Below are 12964 nucleotides of genomic sequence, written 5' to 3'. Positions count from 1 at the left end.
TGTCTGTTCTTCTGATTCGTTATTGTGGATACATCCATAACAATGCCATAGTTAAAGGATGAGTTGACCATTTCACTTAAAGCAAGATTTAAAATCCCTCTATTGCACACTTTGTTTATTTGGGCTTCCATTATCAATGTTGTTATCATTATCAGTTCCTAGCTTCTGATTTTATATTCATTACTGTCAACTTCCTGTGTCTTCCATTTGTTTATAAATATATAATTTGTATAGCTGTCTTTACTTCCTCTTTAAATCAGGTCAGTTTTTTAGCCAATACAACCTTCTTCCTTGGTTGTAGCATTTAGGCTTCTAGTAAAGAATTCTTAAACAATTCCCAATAATCATTTGCATTTTTCTGGTTAAATTATTCTTCACAGTTGATGTGGCTCATAATTGTTTTCAGCTTTGTGAAATTGGCCCTTCTAAGTTATCAAATATATATATTACCGGTCTGGATTTTATTCTGTTTTCACATTATAAATGTGATCAAGTCATGATCACTTGAACTTTAAGCTATCATTAATTTTTAGTTCTGTGATGAATTCCTCTGTATCTCTCAAGGCCAAGTCTTATACAGAATCCCCCCATATTGGCTACAACACTTTTTGAGTTGGGAAATTTTCTATAATATTAAGAAATTCCATGGATGTTTTAGTACCGGCACCATGAAATCTCCAGCATATGTTGCTCAAATTGAAGTACACAAAGATTTAGCAGGTTTTCCCTCTACAAATTGTAGATAAGTGCACAAGGAATCAATCAGTGTGTTCCCAAATGTGATATGGTGGTCTGTAGCAGGCACCAACTAAAATGCCATCTTGTGCTTTATCTGTTAGGACATTGATCCATAAGCATTCAGGATCATTTTCTCTGCACTATTGGTGATTCAAACAGGTAATGTCAGTTTTAACATGGGGTGCCATTCTCCCTCCCCTTTTGCTTACTCAGTCCTTCCTAAATAGGTAATAGTTGTTGATTTTAACATTCCAATCATATAATTTATTCCACCAGGTCTCAGTAATACCAACTATATCTAATTTATGCTTATAAATGAACAATTCCAGTTCCTCTTGTTTGTTATCCAGCCTCCTAACACTGGTGTATAGCTAATTAAACTATTTCTTCTCTTCATGTCCTTTGGTTCCTTGACTAATTTTGTTCTCAATATCTCTATTCTGTTCTGAGAACTTATATCTCCTCTCTTTTTACCCTCATGTTTTATTAATTTAACCCGTTCCTGACTACTCTGTCCAGCCTGTTCCTGAGGCAGTTAGTTCCCCTTCTACTATGGTGGAGGCAATCCAGTATATACAGCCCTCTCTCCCTATAGAATGTGAACCAATGTTCTGTAGAACCAAAGTCCTCCACAATTTACTTAGCCAGTGGTTCATTTCCAGAATCTTCTGCCTTCTTTCTTCCTTCACTTGCAGGACAGGTAGGATCTCGGAGAAAACCTTCTTCTTCAGGCCACTTCTGTGTTCTGTTATCTGTGAGACAGTCTATGACTCAGTGTTGTTAGTGCTGATATGTACCATCACCAGTGGATGCTTGTCCAATGACTTCAGAAGCCTATCCAATCTTAGAGTTGTGTCTTGTGTCTTGAGTCGGGAAGACAGCATGCCATCCTCTTGTCTGCTTTTCCCTTACAGAATGTTCTTTTGATTAGTTGAGTAATGAATCCCCAGCAAGGATACTCTGTCTTCCTTGGATGGTTGGAGATTTCTTTGTGGGCAAGCTTGATTTTCTTACAGGGTGGGCCGAGGTGGCATCCACAGGAGTGTCTTGTACATCTCTCTGTTCCCTGGACCAGCTGAATCTTGAGAAGTATTGTTCGTACTTTCCGCGTTGAGGACCTGGTGTTGATTGAAAAGCACCAGCTGTGTGGAATTTCTCCTGGTTGTCTTCTCCTTGGTGGCCACAGGCTGCCCATCCTCATCTGTGTCTTGCCATATGGAATGCCATTGTGACCTCTTGCCTCTGATGGCCACAAACTTCTAGGCCTTCTTTGACATCCTCTGTCTTCGACTCCTCAGTGGCCAGCTCCTTTCTTCGTTGAGCCTGGGGTATTGGTATTTTCTGAACCTGGCTGTCTAGGAACTCCTCAACTTCTCTGATTCTTAGTAATGTCTGTACTTATCCTTCCAGTCCAAGAATCTTTCACCAATTTGAAACTTCATTAACAGGAAGTCCCTTCTGGCTGCAAGCAGGAAAGAAAATAAGGCCATTGCAGGTCATCAGCACTCTTTTTTTTTTTTTTGGTAGCCTTCTTCAAATTCCACATTAATATAGCATTGACTTGGAAGGAAAGCCTCTCTCACTCTCTTTTTCTAAACTAACTCCAAAACTCTCTGGTTAGCTGCCTCTCTTTGTGTCTCTCAAGTTTGCCTAGTAAGTGAATTTGTATACCAAGTCTCCCTGCTTAGTTTAGCTCTGTCCTTCACCACCAGAGACTTCAAACAGCGGGACTGATACAAAAGCTCCAAGGGTCAGAGCTTCCCAGTCCTTACCAAGGCACCAACAAACAGATCCGTCTCAGGTGTTTTATGCCGGGGGCAATGGACCACACTTGCAACCCTTACACAGAGAACAAACAAACAACCTACAGATAGACCAAATGCACTACTCACCAAGCCCTGCTACCTCCAAGCACAGAGTCTGGAGGGACACCATTCAAAAGTCTGTTAACTGGCCTTGTTACAGCTAAATGTTAAACATCCAAAACATTTCAAAATGTAGCCCTCAGTGTCACATTTTTTTGCCTCACTGTAGCTATATAACATGTCACAAACTCCACACTTCTTTATTTTCTTCGCAAGGTGAAAGCCACTTTTTACATTTAAAACTCAACCAAAACAGAGTTATTCGCATTATTTCTTGGCTATGGTTGTCAGAGTTCTGAAGGCAACTCATGACCCTTAGGAGGGTGGGCAGAAGAGCAAGGGAGTCAGTTTCATAGAATAGAATTATATGACAGAGACCTGATTGTCAGAATTGTTTCCTATCCACCTACAGTGCCAATGTAAGCATGATCAATGAGATTTCAGGAGTATAGCCTGATATAATAATAAGTGAGGGTTGTTCCAGTGTGTAACTCTGCCATGTACAAATAGTATTTTCTGCAGCTCCGTGTATTGCACAATTCTGATTTGTGTGGGCTATTCCCCTCTTGTTTGCAGTGTCTGGAGTACAGCATGATCTAGTCATGTCCCCTTCCATGGTCTGCTCCCAGATCTTCTGCCTCTGCAGCCGTAGTGAAATGGTTCATTTGTGCCCAACTTTTCTTAGCCAACTTATTAGTTTATCCATTTTTTTCAGGTAGTAGCACCATCCTTTTTTCACAAGTGATGGTTCCTATGTGTGTTCCATTGTGTGTATTCAGGTACTCCACGTGCTTCATACTGGCAATTTAAATAATGTCCATTGGTCCGTGCATGCACCCCTGTTCTCCTCATGCTCCGTATGGAGCATATAAGGGGCGGAGTGGACTGACCGTCCTTCCAGTTCCTTCTTACAGCCACATGGCTTGAATCAGAACCTCCAGAGTTTCTCCTGTTTCTTCAGCCTTGTCTTCAACCTGTTTATCTTTAATATAGCTAGTGTAAATAGCTTCTAGTAATATAGTTAATACTTAATTAGATTCCCCACCAAGAGGAACTCTCCACCTCCTCCCCCATAACTCCTCAGCTCCCATACTGAGCTCAGCTCAGTATGGGAATTGGTCTACGTTCAGAAGACATGGGTGTAAAAACTCTCTCTCCAATCTGTGCTCCTTCTCAGTAAGCAACGTCCACCAACGCTGCTTTTATTGCTTTGGGGAAGCGCATATCTCTGCCAGGTGCAGTATTTGTTGCTCGTTCCCTAGCTGTACCTAGCTGGTGTGGAAATTTCCACTTAAAAAGCACGTCACAGAAAAGGCTACTAGGCCCTGGTCTGACCCTCTCCGCATACATTGGCAAGAGTCAGCAAGATGTGCACCTCCTAGATGTGCATGAGGCCTGACCTAGGAGCAAGGGGGATCACAGTCTCATCAGGAGGGCAGGGAACGCTTTCATAAATACAAGAGAAGATCCCCCTTTAAGTCTATTCCATAGAGGACTGATTCGATCCTGTCCAAGTTGGAGAAGTCTTCGTGCCCAGCTCCTAGAGACTTAGACTGTCCGAAGTCCCAGGGCCATAATAAAAAGGCTCATAAAAACGGGGCTTCATTGGTACCAGATTGCACTGCCGCTAACCATACCAGTCATATTGCCCAGGTCAGAAGACCAAGGACTGCCAGTACTGATGTAAAGTATCTGTTGGGAACCTCCATCGTCAACAACATATAGACCTGCCAACCCAGAGCATCCCTACTTTGGCTCCATCAGTATGGGCAGAGAGAACTCCACACAATGCAGGGAGAGCAAAGAGACATACCATCCCAAAGGACATCTTTGTTTTTCCAGATCTGCAGTCTCCCCTGTTGTTAGGACCATCCCTCAGCAGGGAGAGTTTGATACCACCCGGGGATATGGGCTATAGAATAAATCTATCTCCCATCCCCTATACTAGCCACAGCTTTCTGCCATCGGAACTGTTGGCCCCCCATATTAAACCAGATCTGGCCTTTTTGTCATTAGGAGAATTAGAGCTACCAAAGGAACCATCATCACCACCTCCAAGGGAGATCAGTGCAGGCAGGAGATCAAGAGTCTCCTGGAACCAACCTCCACTCAAACACACCCCTCAAGATTGGTAGTACCCCATGAGGCCCTCCACAACCCACCTTCAGTCGCTCCTGTTGGGGCCCATGGAACCCATATGCACAATACCCAGGGTCAGAACAATCTCATAGGAAGTCATTCCACCCCCAGCCCTCCAAGAGAACAACCAAAGCTTTCTTGCGACTCCGTAGAAGAGAACTATTAGTTGGATCTACCATTTCCACTGGTACTAGCACAACTATCTTCCCCATCTCCTATTGTCTCAGCTTCACCATCCTTTCTGGATGGCCTAAGCAGTTTTGAGAGCTGCTGTGCAGGGTGGTGGAGGAAATTCAAATCTGCCTCGAGGAAGTCCAGGATACAAAACACAAGATCCAAGACATCCTACAACCCACAGGATCCAACTGTTTATCACTAGCGAGTCTATGAACTGCCTTGTAAAAGACAGAGGGCAAAATCCATGATACCCTGTACCTTCCAAGTCAACCACATCAACCCAACCTCACCTCCTGGCAAAAAAGATACTTTTGACCGGAAGCTCTGGAGTTGTGAACCACTGTTGTTGCTGTCTCCACGGAATCTTCCTGTCACTCTTTTCCCACAACTGGAGTGCAATAACAATGGACGTGTGGGTGCTAGATATCATCCATTCCAGCTAGCTACATCATCCAGTTTCTCTCTGTATCCCCTCAGAAAACCCCTTCCGTCTCTCGTCGTCAGGGACCATTTTCATAAGGAGCCACTCTGCCAAGAGGTAGAATCTCTCCCCTCCAATGGGGAGCAATAGAGGGGTACTTCTTCAACATCAAAGAGAAGGGTTCTATTTGAAATATTTCCTGGTTCCCAAAGAGAAGGGAGGGTGGAGGCCCATTCTTGATTTCCCCTACCCCCCAATTATAATTCCGTTTGGTTACACTGGCATTGATAATACCTTTGCTGCGAAAGAATACATGGGTCACAGCTCTCAGTATGAAAGATGTGTACTTTCATGTGCATAATCACCCCTGCACAAAAGATTCCTTAGCTTTGTGGTGGGTCCTGAGCGCTATCAATTCAAGGTGCTTCCATTCAGTATACCAACCACACCAAGCATCTTCACCAAAGAGTTTCTAGTAGTAATACCATAGTTCAGATGAAGCAGCTTCAGTGTCTTCCCGTACTTAGATGATTGGCTTCTCATTGGCAGGATATGTCTAGAAGTGCTTGCATCAACCTCATCCCTGCTTCAGCATCTTTCATCCCTAACAGTCTGTGAGAGTTTGGAAAAGTCTGTCCTGTTCCCGATGCAAACTGTAGATTTCATAGGAGCAACTTTAGACTCAGTCAGGGTTCAGGCTTATCTCCCGATGGAAAGATTTCACGTTACATGCAACCTGATAGGCCAGGTTACATGCAACCCTCAAATGTCAATCTGGATTTGTCTTTTTCTTCTGGACCACTTGGCATCATGCACCTCTGTTGCACTGTTTGTCAGACTCCAGCTCTGTTACCTGCAGATTTGGCCCTGAACAGTATCTGTACTAAGCAAATACAACATGAATACCATAGTAACAACCTGTATCATGTTGAGGACCTCACTAACTTGATGGAAAGATCCTGAACAAGTTTGTGTGCATGTTCTTTTCCTATCACCTGTACCCAACAAGTAAATAATTGTAGATTCTTCCCTGACAGGCTGGTGAGTGCTCATGGACCATCAGCTCAGGACATTTGGGTGTTCCAAGAGACCACAATGCACATCTGTCTTCTGGAACTCTGGGCAGTCTGAGAGACTTGCAAAACTTTTCTACCTTTCATTCATCCACCTCCCCCCCCCCCCCGGCCAAAGAAGCTGCAACTCCAACCCAGAAAAGCCTCATCTGGAGACCCAGAGCAGAGTGGGGAGAGATTCCAAGGAGAGAGACTCACAATCCAGGAGGGTATATCCTGGGACAGAATAGGATCGCAAATTAAAAATCCTGTCCTCGATCCCTAGCCCTAAAGTAGGTCTTAAATTCTCTGGGGTGAGAAGCAGCATTCATACTCTACTTCCCTTCTCCCCAGCTTGAATCAGGGAAATTTCAGTGATAATACCCCATGTTCCAGGCAGGTGGAGTGGGACTACAAAGGGGAGGACATTGAGGGAGACATACCCAGAGGGCTCAAGGTTCTGAATAAAGACCATGTCCTGGCTTTAGCCAGGCAGAAATACCTAGAAAGCCAACCTAAAGGGCAACAAAATCCAAGAAGAGCAAGAAGGAAAATAACCAGGTAAAAAAAAAACCCAAAGAGATATTTGTCTTACACAGACATCACCTCTTCTACTGAGGAAGGGGAGCTCTCAGATTCAGGCACTGAGCACACATGGAAAAAAATGCAACAAACTCCCCCTCCCTACCCCCCAAAAGTTTAAACCTATGTACAAAAAGGTTGCATCCACAATCCAGATCCAGCCTGAATAGGCATTAGAGGATAAGCCTGAAAGCAAATACCTGCTTTCTAAATTCTCGCCTGAGACTGCAATCCTGCTGTAACCATCCTTCAAGGATGTATCAGAGAGAAGTGGGAAACTGCTAATAGGGGAAAAAGCATAAGCAGGAATTTACTTGGATATTACAAGTTGGAAGAGCCAAAAAAATGCCATTATGGATCTACCAAAGGTTGATGTTGAGGTGGCATCTCTAGCAAAAGACACAGTAATCTCATCTTGAGTGTATTTTTTTCCTAAAGATCCCACCTGATAGAAAGGTGGAAACTACCTTTGAGGCTTTGTCAGACACCCTCAGATTATCCCTGGTGGCTACATTCTTCACAGGAGTCTGTGTCCTGGCTGGATATCCTTAAGACTGGGAAGGATGGAGGCTTCTGGTCTACACTTCAGGACGTTTTCCTGGCAACAGCCTTTATGGCAGATGCCTCAATGGATGCAATGAGATTTTCAGCTGAGTCCATGGCATCCAGGTCAGCAGACACCTCTAGCACACATCTCATTTAGCTTTGCCCCAGGAAATTGATGCTCACTGCAAACAAATTCTGTGATCCTCTAAATTCACAGGCTCGCTTCTCTTTTGGGGGAAAAACTAGATAAAATAATGACAGAAAGTGCTGCCAAACTGGAACAGACCCTCTCTGCCACACTCAGTACTCTAAGGAGGGACCAGAAACCCAGCAACAGACAAAACCTTTCCTGTTGCCTATCCTCTTGGCAAAGGTACCAGAGGAAAGAAGACAGGTTTATCGGGGAAAATCCTGGAACTGGGAGTCGGGTGGAAAATCTAGAGGTGGATCCATCACCTCTAAGAGCTCATTATGAAAACAAATGAATGTGCCTCCACCCAGACCTGAGTGTAGGAGGCAGAATTTCCCACTTATCAGGAGAAAGGTCTCTATCGACCAGAGACAAGTAGACAAGAAAGGTAGTGAGTTGTGGCTACTCTCTCAAATGGAGGGCCCCACCCATCTCTTCATCCAGTCCCCCTTCTTGAATGACCCCATCAAATGCAAACTGGTGTTAATGAATTCTCACATTTCCTGGACATAGGAGCAATAGAAAGGGTTCCCTCAGAAGAAAGATTCTTAGGTCTACACTCCATTTTTCTTAATTGTCCAGAAGCGTGGGCTGGGGTGTGGGGCAGCAGGTCAGAGCCAACTTGGGTCTCAAATAGCTCAACAAATAGATCTGTGGATCTTGCAGATGTATATATCCACATTCCCATTCAACCATGCTACTACAGATTGCTGAGATTTGCTTACAGCACTGCCAACTACCAGTACCAAATGCTTCCTTTTGACTTTTTTGTCAGCTCCCAGGGTCTTTAACAAGATGCTTATGACAATAATAGCCAGACTGAGGTGCCAGGGCACTCACTTGTATCCCTTCCTAGATGACACCTTCATCAGAACTCCAACCCAAGCAACAGAACACATTGCCGTAGTCAGGTCTTTGGATTTGCTTCAAGCATATGGATTTGTGATAAACACCAAGAGTAGCTGGGAATATAAATAGACTTCTGTGACAAAGGTCTATCTATTGCCAGACAGATTTCACAAGGTACAGAACGTGATTCCAGTTGGTAAAATGTTCAAGTCTGACCATAGCTCAATGTTTACGAATAATGGGCTGCCTGGTTTCATGTATAGGAGTCACTCCATGGACCATGTCAGGTGCCTCCAGGCCTTTCTCCTGAAAATATGGAACGTTTCAGCATAATGCATGCAAGGTTCTGAATCAGGTGCTAATTTCTCTAAAATGGTGGGCAGTCTCACAGAACATTGCAAAGGTCTTCCCTATATCTTCCAGATGCACAGGTACTCATAATCGATGCTATCCTGAAGGGATGGGGAATGAATCTGGGGCACAGAAAAATGCAAGGTACCTGGAACCCCAGGGGAAATTAATCAAATGGCAGACTGGCTCAGGAGATGCACAGTCAGCAACTCAACATGGTGATTGAATTAGTAAGTCTGCAGTATGATTTTTCAAGAGCTCAGTCTTCTGGCAGTCAACCTGTTAGCCAATCATAAGAACACAAAGTGGCCAAAGTATCTCACAGGGATGCAGATGCCAAATCTCTGGTGATGGATGCTCTTTTGCACAGATGGCTACAAGGCCTGCCATATGCTTTCCCCTCTTTCCATTTCTAGGAAAGGTGATCCTGTAGATAAGTCGAGGCAAAGGCAATAGGGTGCTAACTCCTTGTTAGCTAAGGAGATTGTGGTTCTTCAACCTGTTTGAATTGAAATTGGAGCCACCAGTATAGCTACCGGTGAGACTAGACGACATTGACCAAGTCCATTCTTCCATACAGACCCAGACAGGCGCCTGCTGTCATCCTGGCTGTTGAGAGGGAAGCTTAGCTATGCTAGGATTATCCTACAAAGTGATTGGAACGCTACTGTCTGGATGAGTCTCAACGCTAAAAGCCCCGTCTTCCATTTTATTAAGTTTAACTCATTGGGTCAACACAGCAAGAATCCCAGTGATCCTGGTATCCCAGGTATCCTGTGTTGATCGGTTCTTTCCTGCTACCCAGAATGCATGGGTTCACAGACAGACTCTTGAGCTGAAGAAGTATGTCATTTATTTGGTGCTTCAGTGTGTGATCAGTCCATTGAAACAGGGCACAGCATAGGTTTAAATGCAAGCATGCTCCCTCATTCATGAGCTCGCCTTAAATAAATTGTTACAAAGTTATTCACTTATATATTTCGTAAACACTTTTTCTGCCTTAGCACTAAGATTAGTTTGCTAACTCAGTTGTTTACCTGATCAGCTGACCCAGTTGTTTACATGATCAGATTGCTGGCTCAGCATTTTACCTGGCTGTTCTCTTTCCTTGCCAGACAAGCATCTTTCCACATGTCCACATCTAAAGTAAACGTTCTACATATTACATCATTGACTTTCTTTAGGAAAGAATAAACCAGAAATTTCACCATAGGTCCATAGTCTGCCAGATATCCGCTATAAATAATATTCTATTTGCAGGATTGCTTGGTTCCTTGACCGAGACCCCTTAGGTATTCATATTTCTCAGAGTAGTCAGATTGGCTAGAACTGCAGTTAGACCATTTTTTCCCAGTTGGGAGATACCAATCACACATCTTTTTAAGCCACTGTTACAATATCTCCATTTTACCTATTCATTATAACCTGTTTTCTGGTCGCCATCATGTCTGCTAGATGAGTTTTTGAACTGAAAGCTTTATCTGTGCAGGACCCCCAGTGTGTATCATGATGACAGATTGGTGTGAAGAATCCCAGAATCACTCTTGCCTAAGGTGAATTCATCTTTCCATGTTTCACAGAAGATTGTCATCCTTTCATTCTGTCCAAAGCCACAGCACCCAATAGAAAAGCTGTTAGCACACTTTGGGTGTTGGAGCACTAACGAGCTATATCAAGCCTACTGCATCAACAAGAAGATTGGGCTTCTTATTTGTATTTCACATGAAGTGCCAAGTATCCAAACTTTTGCTAGCTAGGTGGATCAAGCTATGCATCGTTCAGGTATGTAAGGCAACAGGTACTCTTTTTTTCCAGACGTCATCCAGGCATGCTCTAGTCTAAAGGACCTATGGCGACTTTGTGGGTGGAAAGAGCTTGTGTTTCCACTGCAGAGGTCTGCAGGGCAGCAACATGGTCCTATATTAACACCTTTATTAGAATACTAAAATCAACTTTCTGTCCCCTGCAGAGGCTTTGGCAGGACGGTTGTGCAGGTGTGAGTCTAATAATAGCATTACTATTTTGAGTGAGTAAGTTGGAAAGGGGGAACTTCCTAACTCATTCTGTTCTGTGTTGTTTTTTATCCCTCCCTACTTTGGTTCACTGCTTGCTACTTCCCATATATATCAGAATTGTGGGAAATGCTGAGATCAAGAATGGTAAATTTCTTACCTAATAATTTCTTTTCTGCTAGCAGCATTCTCCCACAATTTTTACCCTCCCTGGTTGGCATCCTAGCCAAGGGACTGAATTTAATTTCAATATTCATGTTTGAAGGCCACAGCCTACTGTACATAGTTTATTAGCTGGTGTTTACTAACCATATTCTACAAGTTTTTAAACAGTTTTTGAATTAATCATCTGGCAGCAGGCCAGAGATTAGGGGCCTGACTATCCCAGGCTGTGCTACAGCTTTGAACTGCTTCCAGAAACTGCACACAGGAGGGGGATACCCTACACATATCATAATTGTGGGAGATGCTGCTATCAGTAAGGAAATTATTAGGTAAGGAATTTACCATTTGTTTGTTTCTAGAATGAAGACATATTTTTCCACCTGGAAAATCAATGTTCGAAGAGCTAAGATAACCAAGAGCAAGTAAGTTGCCATATGATCTGAATCAGTGGCAGAAGGGGGAACAGAATTCAGGCCTCCTCACACATAGTCCCATGTTCTAACAGCTAAATCACACTGCCTCTCTATGGCTCCATGCTTCACTATGTAAACTAGAGCTAGAGAAGTGCCCAAGGGGTCAGGACTCACAGAATCATAGGACTGAAAGGACCTCAGGAGGACATCTAGTCTAGTTCCCTGCACTCATGGCAGGACTAAGTATTATCTAGACCATTCCTGACAGTTGTTTGTCTAACCTGCTCTTAAAAATCTCCAATGATGGAGATTCCACAACCTCCCTAGGCAATTTATTCCAGTGCTTAATCACTCTGACAATTAGGAATTTTTTCCTAATGTCCAACCTAAACCGCCCTTGCTGCATTTTAAGTCCATTGCTTCTTGTCCTATTCTCAGAGGTTAAGAAGAACAATTTTTCTCCCTCCTCCTTGTAACAACCTTTTATGTACTTGAAAACTGTTATGTCCCCTCTCAGTCTCATTAAAATGATCATATCATAATATCACTGCAAAGAATATGGAGTGCAGTGTCAAAGGTATGTTTAAGCTAATGGGGTAGTCTGAGGAGTCAGCACTGGTTCCAGAGGCTAGGCAGTAGGTCATATGGTCAGAGCTCTGCACCATGAGCATGTGCTTAGAGCAGTGGTTCCCAAACTCGTTCCGCTGTTTGTGCAGGGAAAGCCCCTGCCGGGCCGGGCAGGTTTGTTTACCTGCTGCATCTGCAGGTTCGACTGATCACGGCTCCCACCGGTGGCCAATATGTCCTTCGGCCTGTGCCGCTTCGCGCAGCTCCCATTGGCCTGAAGCAGCGAACTGCCGCCAGTGGGAGCCGCGATCGGCCGAACATTCAGACGCCATAGGTAAACAAACCGGCCCCGGACTGAAGATAGGGACAGTGCGTGGGCTCTGTTCAGACTCTGGAGGCTTAAAACACCTGGGGATTCAGCAGTTGGATTCCTGCTCAGTAGTTTGGCGAGGGAGAGCCCTCTCTTTGCCACCTATTTGTGTGTCAGGGTGGAAGTGGGAGAAGGCTACATGTACTCTGTCCCTTCCTTTGCACATTCATGTGTGACTAAGCACAATCTAACCATAGTTAACATAGTCTGTCTTTACCTTATTTTCAGATACTTAAATGGGAAAGGCATTGGGAAGTCATTACTCAATTTTTAATCTGTATTTAAATTCAGGCATTTTCATTTATGTAAATAGGAGTTATGCATGATTAAAAACTGAATAAGAATTCCAAAATTTTGCTGATTGATTATGGAAGTGAGAACATAATGGTGTCATTTATAATCTGTTAACTTCTGTAAAAGAGAGATAGCGGTAACATTTTTACAGTAATTATGCTAATTAGATACTGTGAAGAAGGCACTGTCATTATAAGGCCCTCTTTTCCAATGCTAATAGCTAGCTGAAAATT

The 12964-nt window shown here is 43.6% G+C and overlaps 1 protein-coding gene across 1 annotated transcript in view; it reads left to right on the top strand.

Moving 5' to 3' along the window:
* The window catches only part of DNAH14 (dynein axonemal heavy chain 14), a 454489-nt gene that overhangs the window by 30481 nt on the left and 411044 nt on the right, over positions 1-12964 (top strand). The window contains 1 exon segment of the mRNA XM_073336702.1: positions 11447-11509. Within this exon segment, the coding sequence (XP_073192803.1) occupies positions 11447-11509 (63 nt within the window).

The sequence above is a fragment of the Lepidochelys kempii genome, chromosome 3 (assembly GCF_965140265.1).
Source record: "Lepidochelys kempii isolate rLepKem1 chromosome 3, rLepKem1.hap2, whole genome shotgun sequence".
Classification (NCBI taxonomy): Eukaryota; Metazoa; Chordata; order Testudines; family Cheloniidae; genus Lepidochelys; species Lepidochelys kempii.
The sequence above is the reverse complement of the archived record's forward strand: the minus strand, read 5'-3'. Positions and strand labels throughout refer to the sequence as shown.